Source organism: Ixodes scapularis, unplaced genomic scaffold (assembly GCF_016920785.2).
Source record: "Ixodes scapularis isolate PalLabHiFi unplaced genomic scaffold, ASM1692078v2 PGA_scaffold0__279_contigs__length_252992795, whole genome shotgun sequence".
NCBI lineage: Eukaryota > Metazoa > Arthropoda > Arachnida > Ixodida > Ixodidae > Ixodes > Ixodes scapularis.
In genome coordinates, this window is record NW_024609835.1 from 19,730,660 (window position 1) to 19,752,057 (window position 21,398).

Here is a 21,398-nt window from a genome sequence, read left to right on the forward strand (position 1 = left end):
GAGAGCGTGTAAAGAATGTCTGTTGCTGAGTCAGTATTTTCTCGCAGTTTACTCAGTGCGCGCAAAAGTGTCTGGCTGAAAATGAAAATGGCCGCGCTGATGGCTATGCGTTGGCGCTGTGTGCGGGACGTTCCAGAAGAGATCGGAGCTGCCCTGCTGCCTGGAGCTCATGATGGTTGGCCACATCACCCGCTCTCCTACGCCGAAGTGCCCGTTACCACTACGCTGCACACTGCGGCTCTCATGCACCCCGCTCTTCATGCTCAGTTGCCCGTGAGTGACGCCGCGGTTATCCACCTTTTCTCTCTCTGCTGGGACAGTGCTTGTTTTGGTGCGTTCCTTGCCGCCAGTACGGTAGAGGGGATGCTGTGTGCACAGAGTCCAGATAGTTCAGGGAGACTTTGAAGCTGCGCTTGGGGAAAGCAAACAAACCGCTGCTGTCTTTGATTGTAGTGTGTTATGTCTTTGCTTTAATGGTGCATTTTCCAGCGCCAGGCTTTCTGGAAAGCAGATATCAAATTACAGCATTGCACGATAAGATAATATTTTGGAAATGCTTTTTATGCGTGAAAAATGTTCAATTAGAATCTGAAAGGACATGTTTTCTGCGTCGAAGTACGCAGATTCCTGTTATATCGTCGAGAAAATGCATGTTTGAGAATAGACGCGGAAGCTGGCGCCATTGTTGTTTTAAATGTATGACGTCGATGTACACAACTCGCATGAGGTGATGTTTCGCTATTCGAAATATATGCACCGTCACACATGTGCACCATCAGCGGAGGGCGGTTTCTGAAAGAACATCATAAAAAATAATGAACGAACTCTGCTTCTGGAGACGCATGCTGAATACTCAAGCCTTCCAAAGATGGCGCTGGTAAGCGCGAGTTTACTGCCGCTACCTCTGTTGGGACCGTTATGCGTCCTTACTTTACGGTTCTGTGTAATGTCTAATGCACTCGGCCATTCAAAGTCTAAGTATGTTTAGTATGCGTGAAATGTAATATATAATCCTAATTTCCCAGCTGGATGAAAAAAAAAAGTTCAAAAATCTTTTTGATCGTGTACCGAGTGAATCAGGCAGTGATGTTGTTCCTCGTTTACTCTCGTAGAAGTTTCGTATTGCAAGGTTTCCCTGAATGCATGCGAGCATTATTGCTTACAGCGGGCGCTTCACGGATGCGTTACGAGAATGCCATTTGTCTCTTGCATTTCTTTCTTTGTTGTTTCTTTCTACAGCATGATGCTTACCTTCAGTATCACGGAGCTGCTGAATGCGGAGGACGAGATTATACCCTTCATTTAGTTGTACGAGTCCTTGAAATAATTTCATATTCTTAGAGTGACTTAAATGGTGCTTAGAACAGAGCTTGGCATTGGTATTGACAACCGTTGAAGCCTCCTAGAACAACTGGCAAGCGGCTTCCTCCGGCAAAAAAACGCTGCCTAAGTTTAGTGTTTTTTTTTTCTCTCAGTCTCTTCCTTACATGTGCACATTCACAAAACGCGCTTGACGGTGCTATACTCCGGAAATTCATATTGCAGGTTTTGATGTGACGTGTTCATCAGCACATTAGCACACTTTGTAGATTGCGAGCACATTACAGCTGCTTCGTAGAAGGCGAGCTCGTGTCCAACTTTCATAATTAACTCCAAAGTAAAAAAAAAGGCAACTACACAACGCCTCAAGTTATTGAATGATTTTGCGTGGGGCTCGCTTTTTTGTTTTGTTTTATCCTTAGGTTAAATATTTATTAAGAAAAAGTTATTTAGTGGAACTTGGCCGTTATGCTGCTGCTCCCATGAGGCTACTCTTTACTTGAGAAAGAAACACCATGTCTATATTGATACATTTATAAGTTTGCCAAAATTTATCTTAACAAAAAGCAATCCGCAGTTTTTCGCGGAGGCACGCCAGAATACATTTGTTTTTTTGACACGTAGAACCTTAAAATGTAATCAGTGTGAAATATGTTAATTATGACTTGTCGCGTTTATTGTCTCCGCAACTATAGGTTGCCAAATGAGCACACCACGTACTGCCTAACCGGAAGCTCTCTCCCTGTGTTAGATGGCCTCTTAATATTTCGTGTTGAATATTGACCAGCTCGGTGCAATCTTCTTGCCTATTTTGTTTCGTTTTGTTAACTCTAACAAAATATTCCCTTGTCAAGTGAGACTAGCAGTGCATGCCACTTCAGTTGACTGTTTAATAATTTTTCGATCTTGAGGATTCAACCTAGTTAGCATAAGTGTTTTGTTTTAATTTGTTTACTCCCTCGAAAGCCACACTTGCAAATGAGATCGCCTGCATATTGCTCCTTCAATGCATTCTCTTAGTCAATCATTCCCTTAGCCAATGAGCCAATCAATTCAGCCAATGTAAAGGGATCGCGATATCGCGCCCCAATGGTTACGCAGTGCGAGTGGCAACAAAGGGGCTCTCAGCGAGACTAATGTTATAGGATCCAAAGCTTGGAGCTAGAAGTGCTTTTTGCGAAGAGTCTAATTTCGTCCGAATTCGGCGCTGAGATTACTTCGCAGAATGGTACCTAGAAAATGTTTACAATTTAAGAGAAGATGTGGTCATGCGACGTAGTTCTTTGTATGAACATCGAGCACGCTGTTTTCAGGAGTGAACAAGTCATCCGAGTTAAAAGACCCTGGAAACCTATCATGTACAAAACTTGAGACGGTACCACTGAAACTACTTACCTCTGCAACGCCAACACTGCCAGATATAGCGAAACAATGTTGCATGAGTGCTAAACTCAGCACTGTTTCCAGCGCTGTATCAACACTGTGTTTTATGTCTGAACCGAGCTATTCATCGTCCTTTTTGTTGGCTGAACTGAAGAAGCACCGCGGGACAGGATATATGCGGATGCTTCTGAACGTGCAGGCTTGTCGAAGAATAATAGCAAAAAGCCGGTAGCGGAAACCTCTGTCGTTTGGTTCTCCAATTTTTTTAATTACACTCAAAAAAAAAAAAAAAAAAACGGGGGGGGGGGGAGTACATAAAATACATAAAATATATTAAAGTTACAAAAATGTAACCATAACGGCAAAAGAAAATACATTATACAATAACAAACTCAAACGCTTTTGTCGTCTCCGGCTATGGGCGTAAGCATCGGTCTTGCCGAGAGTCTAAGGGTCTCTAGCGAGCGTGCACGCGCAGTGTGGTGTCACGCCACGCCTTTGTGTGTTGCCGCGCAGTGTGACGTTGTGCGCGTGAACTCAGGCCAAGGTGCTTCGCTCTCGACGCAGTCAGGGGCGCGGACGGTCGGTGACCCGTGGTGGATGGGTTCGCAGCCTCCGCTGACGGTTCCTCACCCGCTGTCCCACGCCGCGCTAGCCGGGAGCGCCGCAGCCATGCACGCCACCATTCCGCCGCCCCACCTGGTGGCCAGCCCCGCGCTAGCCTCGCCCGTGGGCTCGACCTCGTCGACGGCCGCCACTCCGCCTTGCTCCACCCTGTTCGTCGCAAACCTGGGCCAGTTCGTCTCCGAGCAGGAGCTCAAGGACCTCTTCGGAAGGTGAGCATCCCAGTGCGCGGTGGTCGAGCAAGGGCTGAACGCCGCCGGAGGACGGACGCGCTGCCTGTAGAGGGCGCTGTTAACAACTTCCGCTCTGGGCCGTGTTTGGAAAGAGCTTGGCCATCCAATGGGATCACCAGCACGCGAATAAGGGAGCGCCATTTGCGAAGTGCCGGTCGGGTGTTTTGAAAGACACATCTCATTACCGACAAGCTGCAAATAAACCTTTGGCAAGAGTAGGGCGAGCTATTTAAGCCCTCCACTGTATCATTTAACAAGGGGTTTTAGGATAGTGGGTTCCAATGCTCCCCCAAGCTGCTAGGGGGTTGCACTGAGTATGCACAGGACTTCTCTGCATTTCTGCACCCTAAGCTTCAAGGAGGACCCAAAGCGTTGGGGTCCCGTATTGCGAAACTCCCTGATTTTTATGTCGTTGAAAGCGAATTTTAAAACTCTCAATAACCAAAAGATGGCGCACGTGATGGTCGGGTCACTGGTGTTATCAATTGTAGAATAAACGAGCGCAGCTTTCGCCTGCTGGTTGGCTCGAGGCTTGGGCTTTAAACGCCCTTTTCACGCAATTTTTGCTTTTCGAACAGCACTTCTTTTTTTTTTTTATTTATTTATGTTTTTTGGGGAAAGGGGGGGGGGGTGCCCTGTTAAGGGTAATCAGATGTTTTGTTTACATGTAGTTAAGACTATATACGGCTGTGAAAATAGGGTAGTCAGCCCCACCAATGCTTTGGCTACCCCCCTGATCCTTCCGTGGACCGAACTTTCTCTATAACTGACGTTGCATCCATACATGGCGCATCGAGTATCTGAGGGGACTTTGTTAGCGGTAGCTCACGAACGGGGGCCAATTCGTACTCTCGAGCACGACATTTTGGGCACTCTGAAAACTCGGATGAAACACACTGGTGCGGAAAGCGCTCTTTCTGAATCGGATCCTGGCTTTTCGCAAAGTGTCTTTGGGAGTACCTCTTATGTGGCACTGAACGTACGAAACTGCCGCCGATTGTTTGTTATTGCTACCGCAGTCAGCCATGTAACATGTCAGGTCGACATTTTTTCAATGTTTAGTGCAGATTGTCCAGCTTGACCGGGCAAGAAATGCGGCTTTTAAATAAAGTTTAGCTTCAGTGCTGATGACCTTATCAAAATTGTTTTTATGGTGAACACGAGACTGGCGAACAGCAGCGAGAGAAGGGTCAAAGCAGGCATAAATCTCAACATAATTTTTTGTCCTGACTATTATTTTTCAACTGACTCACCTTGCCCGTAAATCATTGACCAGGTGGCCACCACGATGGTCGTAACGTGTCGTACGTATTAAACTTTTAAGTCGCACCGCGGGCATTTGAATCAAGTCGCGACACTCATCGCTGCGCCATCTAGTGTGATGATAAAATTTTTTTAAAAGCATATGGCAGAGTGATGCAGCAGAATGAACTGGGAGACGCCAGTACCTTTTCCGCTCAAATGTGTTCCATCACGAGCATCTGTTTAAAATGCATCAAAATATTTTTGAACATTGATGTGGAAGAGAGGTAGAAGCAAAATCCCGGGATACCTGACGAAGCCTCTGCTTCCTACAAATTTACTAGTGCGGGTTATCCAGCAGTCAATCACACGCACACACATACTCAGGAGGAACGCATAAAATGAGAAACAGAATGGGAAGTGCTGACATTCATCATAAATTTAAAAAAAACAAAAAACAAGAACATTCCAGTGTTTAACACCGCATTGCTTTGTGAAAACGTTTTTTTTTTAATTCACAAACTATATCACTCGCCATTGTCAATTCTCTAGGCATTTCCCCTGAAAATTTGAAGTGAAGTCTGCAAATTTATTCGGTGGTCAATTGGATTTGAAAGGCCTGTGGACAATACACATTCGCAGGGAACTGTACTATAGATGCAGCTCCCGTGTTTGATAAATTCTAGCGGCAGATAAATTGTTCCATGATTGGAGTGGTCGCCCCTGTAAGTGAAACAATCACGTGGTGGTTAATTAAAAAAAAATGTTAGATACCTTCGCTACTGAGCATAAGAAAAGTTCTTTAACATTCACACTTTGAGTCAACTGAAGCCGGTGTCACACAGCTCATACATCATGCGAAAATAAAGACTGCCAACACAAGTCAGCGCAATATCCGTCGGACGAATGCCGCGTGCCAAGTTTTCTCCTTGAACTCGCTTCGAATGCAGCATTTCCATGCTGCATTCGAAACACGGATCTTGCGGTAGCTCGCGTTCAAATCTGTATGCAGACCGTTTTTTTGTGTGATAGTATAAGCAATGTGACCCCGGCTTAAAGGTCTACCAAGGTATTTGGCTGGTCATGGAACCGAGGCTTTTGCACTCACATGATTTCTAGCTGAACTTTAACACTGATATGGCGATTAAAGGGCCCTCCGGGGCCACTCCAAGGGTCATAGCTATGCTTCGCGGGACGTCTGGGCAGAGCCTTGTTCTGTGCGGATTATGGGCTCATTCGCAATCTGAACGTACGACTTCTAGAAATTTTGAAAGAAAGGATTCCCACATTCAGCAGTACCCCTTGGATCGAGCTTGAGGTGTGCTTAAACTTAAGTTAACCTTGTACTTTAGGTATAAACATTGCGGACATACAACTCTCTTATATAAAGATATACCTAAAATATTATGTTACGCGTGTATTATGAGAGCGTAACTTGCGTGCATTCATTTCCAAGAATATTTTGCGACAAGTCACTCGAAGCACGCAACACAATATAAGACCTTAAGAAGCGAAAGATTTTTTTGTGGATGCCCTTCCGTATCTCATAACTGTAAGGTTATCGGTTTTATTTTAGAGGGCCTCGCGAAGATGGCTTGACATTTTTCTTTCTGATTCTTTTTCTGTTTTTGCGTTCCTCCTGCCTTTTTTTTCAAGTACCGGAGGAGCCTGACCTTGGAATGAATTCCTAATCTCACTAGCCTAACGTACACATTTCCGTTATAATATTTTCAGTATATAATAAATATGCGCCTCTATTATTTATGTTTTACATCGGAACTAAATTTATTAACTTTCTGGGGCGTGTACAAAGCAGATTCTCTTCCAGTAAGATTTTGCGTATTAAAACTGAGAAAGATCTTGTAACGAATCGTTGAATACATCTTCACAAAATGCAAGGCTACACTTTACGTGCATTCAACAATTTGAATAGTTTTGGAGAGCCATGTTTCTGCCATGGCTGGGTAACAAAAGCTTGTCTCAAATTATTTGGTTTTTTGTTTCTGTGGTTGCTGAAGAATCAAAATGAACGTAAAAATAAATCTGAGTTCTTTACTTTCTTTTGCTGCTTAAAGGCCTTTTAATTCAACATTCCTTAAAGCTAAAGGGAATAAAACCGTTTTTAAACTCGACGCTTCAAAACTCGAGCTAGATAATCTTTACTTTCACTGGTATCAGATATTAATCTTTACCCTACATGGTAACAATATTTTAATTAGTATAGCTTTTTCTTCGCGATTAGTCGGATAAAAGTAAAATTATTATGCGGAAATATTAGAATTTTTGTGTTTTATTGGAGGATTAAAATGGCACGTAATAGAAAAACGAAGTACCTCTGGTAGAACGTGTTTAATTTTTGTATATGTATGCGCTATGTATTGGATCACCAGACGAGTATGTTTTAGAATATTTATGGTATATTTTTATAGTTAGCGAAGGGACTTTGTATATTCTCGGAAGCAATGCCCTTTTGGGACATTATCGATTGGCGTATCCCTAAGAACGCATGATAATTATCAACAATATATCCAAGTGATTTGAAATTTTGGCACATCAAGTTGGCCACTAATCAGCATGTTCATGAAAACTAGAAGGATGGAAGGAAAGGAATTGGCGTTTTTCGATACCCCATGCGATCCTCAATACTTTTTCACATTTAGGCAGTGTACTGGTAAGGTAAACTAAAAAAAAGTTGTGAGATATATCTTGAAAAGAAGGCATAATATTATCATACTTTGTATATATTGGCAACATGAAATACTTCAAAAGGTATTTTTTACTATTAAAGTTAAAAGATGCGAATCCCTTCCATCTTGTAGTGCCAAAGGGAAGTACGGCTTCTTGATCTTGCCTTTGCTGGGACGGCCCCAAATAACTATCAATACAATCCAAGTAGAAACGCTTGGAGAACACAAGCGTTCAGCGCAATGACTGGAGAGATTCTTTGAACTATATTGATCATAAAAGAATATAATTTACACCTCTGACTTCACAAATCTAGCATAGTGTTTCTATTGAGGCGTCATAAAAACACGTTTTCATATAGCATTTGGGCAACTATTTTATTCAAATAAATATGAGGAAGGTTACTCCCCTAGTGTCCTGTATGAGCTACGCTTTACGCTATAGGCGTAGAAATATTTCTTCATAGCTTTTTTTATAAATAAATGCCATCAAGAGTTCCCAATAGCTCTTCATTTGTTGTGATACTGGAGACTGTAATCAAGATGTTCTAATGTAGGTTCTCAGTATAAATATACGAGCCGTTATTTTGATACAGCAATCAACTACAAAAACACTTAGGCGGATACTTCAACCCGATAGATGTTGACTCCGCATGGATGCCCGGTCTTTTATGACGTGTAAGCTGCGCTTCTTATTCTATCTTGGCATCTTGATTTTTCGCAGACAACGTAAATTAATTGGTGGTCATAACTGTTTCGCTTGTAATATTGCGGCACTGCGCCGTTATTTTTTCTTATTCTTCTTTTTGTTCCTTTGCGCGTGAACGTTGCTCGTTAGTCAGTCCTTTCGCCAGGTCCATAGCTTTCTGCGGGCAAATGCTTACTAGAAGGGAGCACTTACTGGACGGAAACCGGCTGTTTGCTTGCGTAGTATTGTGAATCACTTCGAATTTCGGTTGACCATCAGCCTTCAAGAAAATACTTTACAATATCGATTTCATAAGTGTTGTATTCGAATGAACATCGATCTCCGGAGTTTCAATCGAAGTTGAAAGCTCTGTATGTGCTATGTGTGGAAATATGTGTGTGCCGTAATTAACCTCTCACAATGCTTGCCACGGAACGTCCTAACCATTGAATACTATATTCCTCTGCTGTGTGACTAACTGTAGTACTGTGCACTGCTAAACTGCACGTCAGTATACCTAACATTTGGTACGTTGTCATGAAGTGTGCCTTGCATATTCGGTACTCTGTGTGCATGTACATATAACATAGTCTGCATGCTTTTCCCTCTGTCGGATGCTTACTTTGAGTTACGACTCGGATGTTAGGGTTGACACAGGGTCACCATTTTTGAACACTTGCGCTACATAAAAATATCAAGGAATTTATTCTAAATATTTGCGAGGCGGCTTAGGAATGCCAAAGTTATTGCGTGTAAGGAAGAATATCAAAGTGAGATAATATCTGCGGGCAAAAGGTTAGAGCTATCTAAAATCATTCATGCTATGATGCAGAACGAACAATATTCTAACCGAAAATTCTGAGCTCGTCATTTAACGATATTTTAACCAGTTCTATATTGTAAAGTTCGTGGCTTTTCTTACGTCGATTTGCATAAAACACTATCGTCCAAAGTATTCACGTTTCAAAAGAATAGCCACAATCTCAGAGGTTTCTGCAAGACTTTTTTCCGGTAATGAGCTCGGACCCCAATTGTTGTTCTTGCTGTATTCAGTTTAGCGAATGCCGTGCCTGAGCGGTATCCCGCCTCAATGGTGATGCAGTGTCGGTAATAAAGGCCGTGCGACGCTTTTCCCACCGAGACACTTAGCGATTGCGACATAGTATTATTACGCTGTCTCATTGGCCGAACTGATGAAAGGAAGAATATCGACTGGTGTTCATAAGCGTCTCGCGGTGCAGTATTGATATCAAAGTCTTCTGAGCGTGTGCGTTGCAAAATTTTACTAAATTCGGGATTGGTACCACAATCCCCGAGATTTGTCAGTGATGCTGCACCTAAACCCGAAAACAAATGTATAAAAAATCTAAGCCCTAGGTAGAAGAATGAAACGTGAGATCAACACATACAGGCTCTATATCTCACAAGAAACTGCCCACAGCACCAAAGTCAGGGACGATCTGCACTCACGCCAACCGTTATTTTCCAATTTCAGTTTCCCGGGTTTTTGCCGATTGCGTATGCACAATAAAGGTGGTGCTCCTGTAGCTTTTGTCGAATATCAAGTAAGTACCGACTCTGCACGCGTTTTCAGAGCTGACGCAGTCGAACGATTAGAAAAAAGGCTGTCGATGAGAAAAATCAAAAGCGGTTCAGAACAAAACGACTTTAGATGTTGATGAGAAAGACAGAGACATCCATGGTCCCCGTGTTTGCCTGTCTCTTGGCAAGTCGTGTCTGCCTGCTTTCGTGACGAATGCCCTTTCTCTCCGTTCTCCCATGACGCTCCTTTTTTATAACGTGCCTTGCATGCTGCTTGCCTGTTTCCCCTAACGTCCCCATTTGTAGTACGTTCGCTTGACGTGTCTCCTTCGTCTAGACTCACTGGATCGGCAAACACGGTATCGTGGGTGTGCTCAGGAGGGTTTGTATTATGTATTCGGTCCATCGTCCTTTTTATTGTCTTGGGTGAGATGGCCACCAGAAATCGGCTACACCAGGAGCCCATCTTACTTTCCGGGCAGAGGGGGTTTCCGCTTTTTATTCAGAGTAGGTCAATTTACCTCTACGACACCTACGACCACACAGCTTGAGTACTAAAAGTTGGAAAGTTCAGCACAATAGCATTATTGCTTCTTGGGGTCTATGTTACATTACGTAAGCTTCTAATGACACTTTTTGGAGGACAACTGTATCGATAAAACATGTAGTAATATCCTTGTGGAACATTACCAGTTTGATTGGAAACAAGAGGACTTTTGAAATCTAACTGAGGTGGTTTGGCTTGTTAACCTTTAATTTTCGAGGTTAATATTTACGCCCAGCCATCACCCACAAGGCGAGGTAAAGATTATTATGCACATGTCATGATATGTCTCACCACCACAAGCGCGTCTGTAAATCTCGCATTTTCGCTTTTTGACAGTGTCTACACGATAGAAATATTAGGAAAAGAACAACAAACAAACTGTATAACGCACAATATATTCTTGTATCAATAGGATCACTAAACTGAACTTGATTTGGCTTGAATTTCTTGGCGTTTCAAGCTTGTTCCTCCCCTTAATGCAAAAGGTCCTTCAGCTTTGTTGTCGTATTATGAAGCCCATTAGTAAGGCCCTTTACTCTTAGAATCCAGGCCCGTATATACAAAGCTAAATTAGTCCGTGCATTTTTTTTTTCATTCGTCTTTGGTATGTAACGGTGTTATAGACCTGCGTATTTTCAAACGTTTATTTTTGCCATTCTACACTAATGCTGTACGTGTCGCCAAACATTAAGAATATGTTCACTTATTTTGAGCCTACGCGTAAAAATAAAACTTTTTTTATATCATATTCTATTAGTAGACTAGACAAGACTAAACGTAATTCCGCCTTGCGATGTACCACGCTCGACGCTCCACCGTAGCCGATTCGTAGCTCGGAGGGTGTCACGTGAATCTTCTGTTGGGCGGAGCGACGCACAGAGTATGAAGTCACGTGGCACGTGTGGAACAATGGATTGACTAAGGTGGCTCGTAGTCTCCCTTAATATACACAGAATGGGAAACCAGAGCATAGAATAAAAAATGTTGCTCCCAAGAAAAAAAAACACATACTTTTTTAAATGTAACGCCTGCTTAAAAACTTTGTACACCGAACTTAGAAGTAATTTAAAATGACGGAGACTCGCGTGGTCATATTGGCGTTTGCTGTTGTATGTCAACCAAAAAATAAATAATTACCGTTCTTCTACATGTTCTAAAGAATTCAAAGTAATTCCGATACGACGTTTGTTTTATTTTTTTATTACCTTCCTGTATATTGATGTTCGATGCGCCTCGAACTTACCTCATGTTGTTATCAAGGGCAGCCTTATCTCAAGATTTCGGTTTCAATTAAAAATATATTTTTTGGGGGATCCATCACAAAACATATCAGAGTGTGTCTAAGTCAACAGTAGGTACTTGGATTAAAGAGGGGCGAATATAATTTCTTGAGTTGCTAAGGCGCTTAACAATGACCAGTCCGTACGTGGTGTCGTCAATTCAAGCCGCTGCAGCCGTTAAAACGACAACTGATAATATTCTTTGTCACGGGACGGATTGAAACCAAATACGTATGTTTTCGATTGGACGAGCATTATATGCTGCGTTGACGTGCTACAAAAATGGTTCAGATTCGTAGGAAAAGAGGGGTAGGGTTCTAATCATCCTTTAGCGTTTATTGTTACTGGTGAACAAGCTCTCCAAAAGCTCTTGGAATCTGAATTGATGGGTCATGCAATTGCCCATGGAATTGCGACACAGAGAGACAGCCTCTTCTCTTCACGTTCATACTGCGTTCGGCTCTTTCCTGCTTGAAACGATTTCATAAGCGACTACGCTTCCAGTGGGCAAGTGTGCTCACGTAGCACACCTCGTCTACGCAAAAGCTTGCGCCTAAGCCATGGTGAATTCCGTTACCGCTCCTTCCGGTATCTATTCGCATTCTCCAACGATTGGAGGGGGCGCAGGCGTTCAACCGAATCACGCCTTTATTCTGCCACCCTCCCTGGTGAATAAATTGGCAATATATTCAAAATCGCAGTTATTTTCACAGGGCTGGTATTTACGGACATTTAAGAATAAGGTCTTATACTGGGAGTGATACTTATCGTGTGAATGAGGCAAACGCTTCTTTGAGCGTGACAGATGTTTCGACCAATGCCAGGTGGTTTGTTGCGGAAAAACAAAGTGTAGCTCATACCTCACGCATTCCTAGATTTCTACACTGTGAATGCGGCGTGGTTTGAACATCGCTACACGTAGGAGTTTTGGCTGTCTTTGTTCTGTCGCAGAACAGAAGCAGACGGCTGGAGAACACTGGACGACAGGTCTGCTGCAATGAAACGCCTTTATTGGCAATCGCTTAGTGTTGTTCGATGAAATCTTCGTGGTGGGGAATAGCTACGTCGCTGGAGAATGTGAATATGAGCGGATATTAAGCGGATCTGAAGTTTTGTGTTTCCTCATTGCGGAGCACGCCGTGGACTCTGTAATAGGAATACTATGCTGCGAAGTGACACATCTATGGAACAGTACCACAAGTAGCCTCATTCCTAGACACGACGACTTTCTCGCTGTATGCACAGCAAATCTCACTAGGACTGTTTTCTATTATGTTGTCGAGGCCAGCTTTAATCTCGTAACACATGATTCTAACCGGCGATGACGGACGACTAACCGCACAAGGGGCAAACAAACACGTCTTGTCCTCTTTGTTGTCCGCAGTCTCCAGTTAGAATTATGTGTAACGTCAACCAGCTCGCGCGTTTAGTAACCTTGCCATTAATATCCTGCTGGCAAAAAGGAAACAAAAGTCACCGAATGATTGTTCACAGGTAGATTCCTTCTCTCCGTTCTCGTAGGGCTGCCACACTATAAACAGATGACTTCGGCTTTTCTAAGGGGCACACTGATGAATTCCTGCCTGCATTGAGGAAATCGAAAACGAATCATTGGTTTTCCCTTAATCATCTTAGCCACTGAGAAGGGCGAACAAGTCGCGTTCCCATTTGTCGTGTTCTATAGAGCACAGAACAACTTCCTCTTCTTTTGCCACTCAAGCGATAACTATTCAAGTACGATACTGGTCACCCTTCTTATCAGCTGAGCCGATTAAGAGAAATACAGTGATCAATGTTCCGAGTGCATTTTGCTTCCGTATACCCTTAAAGATTTTTGAGAGTGTACTGTATAAAGTTTGAAGCGTTTGCGCTTAAAAGGAAGACGCATTTACCGAAACAGCGACCCTGGTGGCTGATCTCTAATTCAGACAAGTTAAGGCGAAAATTAAACGAGACTACGCATGCCTCATCGACAATTGTAACAGCGCACTAACAAACGCGATTCGAAACCGATACCATGGAGTTTATCTGCTTAACGGACTCATTCTATCCGTTCTAAGAAACAAAACGAAAATGGCGCCATTTTGACTTCCAAAATTGGGTCTGAAACGTGCATCCTGGCTGTCCTGCCGTTGTGTTTTTTGGACTCTATTTAGCCATGACACGAAATTTACATTCTTAACCTCAGGATTTGTTGATGATTGTTGATATTGCTATGGCTTCCATGGAGTGCTAAGAAAAAAAGTTCTTTCTACTTTATAACATCCGTCTTCTGCGTCCAACATGTGGTAGGCAAAAGAGAGCATATTATATCAGAGATACTATAGTAAGGGTGCAGGCCATCTGGTGAATGTTAGCCATATTGAATAACCTGAGACTGGGGCAGCAGTGAACAAATAAGTCGAAGGAACAGAAAAGCACAGGACGACGTCACAAACTCAGCTCATTAGAGATGACCCTTTTGTGTTGTTGGTGGCTGACTGTGGGCTATATAAGGAGGTGGACTAAATAAGCCTGTTAGCTGAGTTTGAGACGTCGTTTTGTCCTTTTCTGTTCCTTCGACATTATTAGTTCACTTTTGCCCCAGTCTCAGGTTATTCAACATGGTTAATATTATATCAGTATGCTTTTCAAGGGCATAAAGAACATTCGAGACCTAATTAACTATGAACGTATTTCGTTGCATGAAATAAAAATAACAAAGTCTTATTAATAAAGCTACTAAAACGTTGGGTGCCCCGAAATTTAAGGAAATAGGGATAAACACCCATTTGTGCCAACCTTAGCAGTCGATAAACACTTGCTCGGCTTAAGCTTTGGTATTGGGTGTTGGACTGCAACACAAGGGAACCGATTCGATGCCATTATATTTTTAAATAAATATTGTTTAAAATGAAGTCCTATTACATATTCTCAAATGAGAGACAACAGGAGGGAGCAAGAAACGGCAGTGTTTCGATTCGAGATGAAGAATTAATATTGTTTTAAAGAAAGGCAACACGTATGCATGTTTCTGCTGTCGTACTTTGCACAATAAACTGTTGCGGAAGTTTAACTGAAAAAATTGCTAAAACGTGAGCGAACTGGCGCAAGTTTCAAAGATTGGCCTAAAAAGGATCCTTCTTCCTTTCACAGTCTACACTTTTATAAGACTCAAAGTTCACGCTTACACGAGACTCACTAAAACTACCAATCGTAGGTTACTCTTAGATCAGCGTATCTAACGAGAAGAGCGAGCGGTATAGCGCCCGCATGGTCATTCCATCTCAGTGGAAAAAAAGGCGTCCCCCAATCTTGTCTCTGAAACTGTATTAGTTTTGAAGCATTATTACTTTTGACTTTATGATTGAGTAAACTCATTAAATAAAGAACAATGATTGGCGATTCGAGGGCATCGGTCTAGAGTATATTTTCAGTAGTTTCAACAACTTATGGCTCAATATGCAAGCTCGAAGTTCAGTCTCGCGCAACTGGGTTCACTTTCTAGGAACAGCGTTTAGGCTAAGTTCTTGTGAACGAAAGCCTGCCAAGTCTGGAGCACGCGAGCGCTTGAGAAGCGGCTACACGTGCCACCTCTCTCGTGTGCTAGTCGTGGCAGTTCTTTTCTTCACACGATCTTAGCTAAGACTATTTCTAGCAAGCCAGCCCTGGTATCGGATTTTTAGAATGGTATTGCATGCGATTTCAGAGCGTCCTATACACAGTCCTAGCAGAGAAAACAGCCGCCTTCAGTGAAACAAGTCACATTCGGTCGCCGGGGAGTTAAGTGCCTCTTCCTTTGACAGAAGCGAAGTGTGCATGCATCGAAACGTGTGCGAGCGATGCGCGGGCCCTGACTAAACCTGAGGTCATGTTGTTGTTGTTGTCTGTTTGCAGGACGTCCGCCTTGCAACACATGCTATGAATGCCTTGCAGGGATGCGTACTGTTCTCCTCAGATCGGGGTGGAGTCCGTATTGAGTTCGCCAAAAACAAGATGGGAGAGGTGAGAAGGAGACGCCACGCTCCCCATCCCCCTTTTCGGGGAACCTTGCTAAAGGCCACCCTCCCTCCCCGCTCGCCGAAAACAAACAACAGGTCACGGGGGCTCTCGCATCGCATCGTTACGCTAGGTACGCTACGCATTGTCAGAATATGAGACTGCACGTTGGTACTGCATATCCTGACGATCATTCTGTAAGAATTCAGCCGACACTTTCAGAAGTCGCTGTTTGTACAAATACTAAAAAAAAAAAAAAAAAAAAAAAAAAAAAAAAACGTTATTGCACGTGTCCCTTCTCGCGGAGCGCGGTGCGGGTCATTCATTGCGATCCATTGATTGCATCTAGCGGTGGACGAGATTCAAAAGGCGATTTGCTTGAAAAATTAATTTGAGCAGAGACAATAAGAATCAGTTTACGTAAATCATGTTCAAACGCCAAACCATATCTTTGCGCCTACTTACTCAACGCGCTCTCGAGCTCGCGATGATTGGCACGCCACTCAGTTTACGGTCAAGCTGACTGGCAGACGTATGTATGTTTGAGCGCACTGCATAGGGATCCTACCGGAATACCAATATTTGATCTTCCTTGAATCAGTTAGGTGGCTGTGGAGAGAGATTGGTACCGTGTTTTTGATAGCAATAAAATTTCACTGGGGAATAAAGTGGGCGCCTTCTTTGCTGTTGAGACTGTGTGACTTTTGAGGCGCGATTTCCCTCTGCCCTTCTCCTCAGCTAAGCTAACGATAAGAAGAACAACAATTAGTGTTCCTAGTGCAATGCTGGGAGGTGTACAACAGTACCTTCTGACGGCGTGTGTCTTTCAGAAATGGCAGGTGGCATTCGTTTTTATGCGGTAGACGCCCCGAGCAAAGCCACTTTATTAATAATATTTCTAAACATTTATGTGAACCATTGGTGCGTCTCATATTAAATGGCGGTAAAATCACTGCATCAGCGGAACAGAGATGAAACAACCATTTTGTTTTCTGTACATTTTAGAACGCGTCTTTTTTTCAAGCAATGCGAGAGCCCCAGTAAAATTCTTCCTTGACTAACTCGGTGGTTTGGCCCTTGTCTATTTTTTTTTAGATCCCACACGCTCTGCCTGTTTGAGACTGCTGAAATACTATCATGAACACCAATCTAGTCAATACTACTTCATTTGGTATTGCGCCTAATAATTTGATAAGCCTTTCTCTTTATGACATTTGACATAACGTCGCTGAGGCTAACTAATTGATTAGTTGTCACTGTAAGTACTGTATGTAGCATGCCTTCTACGTTCAATTGGAATAGAAATTTTATTGTCCACGGGAACATTATATTTCTATGCGCATAGGACGCTGGGAATACCGGGAGTTGGATGACTTCTTGATGTTTGTTTCACTCAATGCAAGAAAACCAACTTTGTTTTCTTTGTTCTTGCCTGTTTTATGGTGCCATAATATCACTGGAGCTAAAGTATTTAGTGCCTTTATTTAAGTAACCGTATTTATGTTTTTTAGAAAAAAAATTGAATGCAGAGAAAATGAATGACAGGATAAATGAATCCCCGAATCTATGAGGGCCGCAATTAGCGTGCTCAATGCGCTCGGTACCGTGCTGATAAGCTCTGCCTTTTCCGTGCTCCGGTGACGGGACCTCTGTGAACCCGTTTGCCACTTAATTTGTAGCGATAACCAAGTTTGATGTTGCTGCACACGTCTATGTTACACACAGAACAGTATGCATCTGTACCGGTTTAGTGGTAAGCCTTATAAGCTTCGACTGTCTTAATTTATGACCGTTGCCTGCAGCCCGTTCTCCGGCTCAAGCCTGCTTCTCGTGTTCTACTCACGTCGTCTTCCTTTCGCGCTACACATGTGTTCATACGTTTAGGTTTTGATTACCCAGCTGGAAATGACAGAGTAATTAATTTGTAAAAACATATTTTCAATTAAAAACTCGCTACAAAATGTTTGATTTCTATAGTTTTCGTTAACAATAATACAGAAAGCCGGGAAACCAAAACAATCGTATTTTGAGTATGTAGTTTCAGTGCATTTTGTATCAAGCGTAGTAGACTTCTTGGGTTTCATATCTGACAGAGCTTAGAAACAAGTTGTATGTCGGCCAATAGATGCTGAAGTAACTTTGGGGCTTCACATTGAAAACAACTATGATTGTCAGCGACGCAAATATTTGCTAACATACTATACTTAACTGAATAAAAGCAGGTTAAGATATCAAATCCGTATGCAAGCAGTAATAAAAGTTCATAAAAAAGGCACGACTGCTGAAAATTGAGGGAAAACATATCGCTCAAATTACTCTTGGTGAATGAGCTCCACGTTGCACTCGAGACGTATAATAAAAATATTGGCAAGAAAGGTTTATGCTTGCGAAAATATTATATTTTGTAGAGGAAATTTGTAAACGCCTTCATTTACTGCACCAAGCCCACATTCCCACTCGAACACAACATTCTTTGTGAGATTCGTGTTATGTCACAAGAAACTCGGGATCATTTAAGTTTACCAAGAATTAGTGTTGACTCAGAAGAAACTTTTTAGGACTTTAATATTTTGACTAAATACGCAATTTTATTATCTGTGCAACTATAACACTCATGTTTTAGTGGACGGCCATCCCAAGAGTTAAACTCGGCGAGCAACAATGTTTTACAACAATGAGTTAGGAGCTGTTCTCCCAGCGATATGAGAATTTAGGTAGGGCCTTTTGGTGAGGGTATGTGACAAAATTAAACATTATTTTGTTGATCTCTAGCTTGCAACGCAATACTATTGACGAATGAAGGGTGCTAGTGTAATTTCAAATTTCGAAAAATTTTCCTCTTATGCTAAGCACTTTTCGCATTTTAAACACTGTTTTTAAAACGCGTATTAAGACGCCTTTTAAAGCTTAGTGGAAGCATACCTATAAAACTGCCTATTGGAACGATTTGGAATCTACTTAAAAGAAGAGATATGATAAAATTAATTTCTAGGAACCTATTGTTAAAAAAAGAATCAGGCAAAGAAACACACAGAAAGGGCGCTGTGTGTTTCTTCGTCCTGGTCTTACGTCTTTTTTTTTTGCACTGTTCCCACCAAACAATGTGTACCACCAACTAGCCCCACATATACCTTGTTCCAGGAATCTACAGTCAAAGAGGAAAATGACATAGAGTTTCTCAAATTTTACAAAAAAAGTTTTATACAAGTGGTCGCTAATGGGCATTATACATATGCCCTCAAATTTGTGTTTCTTGTGCCTGGTAATTTGTGCCTTGTAATACATTTATATATTTCTATTTTTATTTTTATACACCAAATTCAAGCTAATTAGATTTTTTTTAAATTTTAAGCTCTGACAAAGTGTAATGTAAACAATAACCATGTTTTCTTAAATTGATAAATATACATCACGTGAGACCTTTGAAGGGACCCATAAGAGACTCTTTTACAGGGTGTCACAAAAGAAAATTTACACGGTCTTTTTTACCGCAAAAATAAACCAAGCATCGCCGAACGCTCATTTTCCACCCAAAGGTAGCGCTAGAGATCACAACCAGATGCCAAAGTTTCAGCCCGATTCAATAACCTAATCAAAAGTTATAAGTGATTTTCTGAAAAGTTCAATGGGGAAATGGCGGCCGACGGAGTTTTCAAACACATGGGGCTCTATGGCACCAGAAACCGAAAACGGGCAAAAATAGCCTCCATTTTCCCATTGAAACTTTCAGAAAATCACTTATAACTTTTGATTGAGTTATCGGATCGGGTTGAAACTTTGGCATCTGGTTGTAACCTCTAGCTCTACCTTTGGGCGGAGAATGAGCCTTCGGCGATGCCTAGTTTATTTTTGCGGTAAATAAGACCGTGTAAATTATGTTTTGTTACACCCTGTATTATTGATGTCTTGATGCCTGAGCAAACGCAGCAAGCACAATACACCTCTCTACATAAGACATAGGTGGGAGAGTCGCAACATTTCTACAAAAGCAAAGCCCCAAGATGTGACTCTTTGTGTCTGTTCTGCGTGTGTCGGTGTTTTTGCACTTTAAATATTGTTAAACATTGTTCTGTTCATGACCGGCTAATGAACGCCAAGCATTAGCTGCATTGAACTTATATTTTGAACTGAGTACTGTATCGCGAATTTTATTGATTCTGATTGTTTTTGTCTTTGTAGGTTTCCCGTGAATGAGGATCTTGAAAGATCAAGGAAAAGATACAAGATGTTTTAGACGAGTCTGTATGTATACATCTTAGACATACACATGTATACATGTAAACGCCCATAGTTACAACAACTAAATGTTTGATTTAAAATTGTTTTCCTCGCGCCTTTGAATAGTAGGTATGTTTTGACTGTGAACTTCAAGTGTGCTGCTGCCTTCAATTGTGCAACTTTGAAAACAGACACACAAACACTATGTGCGCATTGTGTAGAGCTGGTACCTGTTTATGCGCCTACATGACATCAAGATATACAATCCACCAGTAATTGAGTGATAGGTGCCGTCACTCTGTATTTGTCGTTTCAAGGTTTTAGTATTAATTTAGTAAGGTGCATCATTCCGCCTTTACTAGAGGGCATTAAATTGTTCCAATTTGTGATTTATTTGAACCAAAAGGATTTAACTCAAACTGAGTCACCTGAGATGTTGAGCGCTACACGTTGTGGAGATGCATTCGGTTTTTTGTATTTTTCTCTGTCTTCACATGAAGTATATTCCAAATGTGTTAAGACTACAACAGTTTTGGGGAATTTTAGGAATGAAATGTTCGTGCCTCACTTATTGCCCTTTTTTAAACATCCTGTTCCAGACGAAATATATTTTAGTCTCCATCATTCCCCGAGTTAGTATTCATTCTTTTAATAATTATTTTGGAAAAATAGATTCCGTGTTTCCCAAAGAATTTGCAGGTCGTAAAATTGTACATGTTTATTTTGTGCGATTTTCATAGACGCATTGATTGCCAAAGATATCTATTGCATTTTAATATTTTGATAGCCTTAATTTGAATTTATTAGTGCTAGTCATAATGTACAAATAATATCTCTGATATTTATAAACAACCAAATTTCTTTTCGACTCTGTCATTTCATGGATGTTTCATAGGTCTCCAAAGAAAATGCTTTGTATTGTGAGTTCTGTCATTTCATTTTTTCTTGTTATTTTCTGTTTTATTGATTGTATGTTTCAGTCAAATCTATATGCTAATATAATCTCTTATGCCGTTTGATAATTTATATTAGATAGTATGGGTTGGGGTTCTTGTTACATTCCATTTATAAACTCTGCCATTGACTTTGATTTGTCGCCTGGTGAACATAAGTAATAACATATATATAATGTTCCTGAAGCTTTTATTCTAGCGTTTGACCTCTATTTATGCCTATTTTTGGCGCTTTTCAAGGTGTATTATTTTTTCAATTTTTATAATACACTTGTTATTTTTGACAACATTCCGGAATTTTTGAAGTTTCATATTCTTTGAGATTTTGAAAGTTCGCTTGCTTTTTTCAGAGGTTGTGCTGATTTATTTGCTGCTTTTTGCTTGTTTTCATGTTAAACATAACCTTCCTTGTTTTTGTGTATTTTAAGCTACTAAATAATTTATGTACTTCCTAATCGACGTTGTGTCCATTCATTGTGCCTATTTTATTATGTTTCTTGGAATATATGCAATGAAAGTTGTTTTCTTATAAACTAATATCTTGGAAAATGCTTTTACTAAATTATTGGGAGAAAACGCATAGCAACTTGCTCACATCTGTTAAATCCTCTTCAATTTGTTTAAAAAATTTCACATTAAGATTCACTAGTATTTCTTTTCTGTATCAGGCAACCTTATATAATACATATCAAGATTTAAATATTTT

General features: G+C 41.4%; 1 protein-coding gene across 1 annotated transcript in view; it reads left to right on the forward strand.

The window, feature by feature from the left end:
• Positions 1 to 21,128, forward strand: part of LOC8038654 (protein couch potato) — a 36,002-nt gene extending 14,874 nt beyond the window's left edge. The window contains exons 5-8 of the mRNA XM_042289866.1: positions 137 to 273; positions 3,271 to 3,539; positions 15,420 to 15,527; positions 19,701 to 21,128. Coding sequence (XP_042145800.1) covers positions 137 to 273; positions 3,271 to 3,539; positions 15,420 to 15,447 — 434 coding nt within the window. The 3' untranslated portion in view covers positions 15,448 to 15,527; positions 19,701 to 21,128. The remainder of the gene's footprint in view (positions 1 to 136; positions 274 to 3,270; positions 3,540 to 15,419; positions 15,528 to 19,700) is intronic.
• The last annotated feature ends 270 nt before the right edge of the window (positions 21,129 to 21,398 follow it).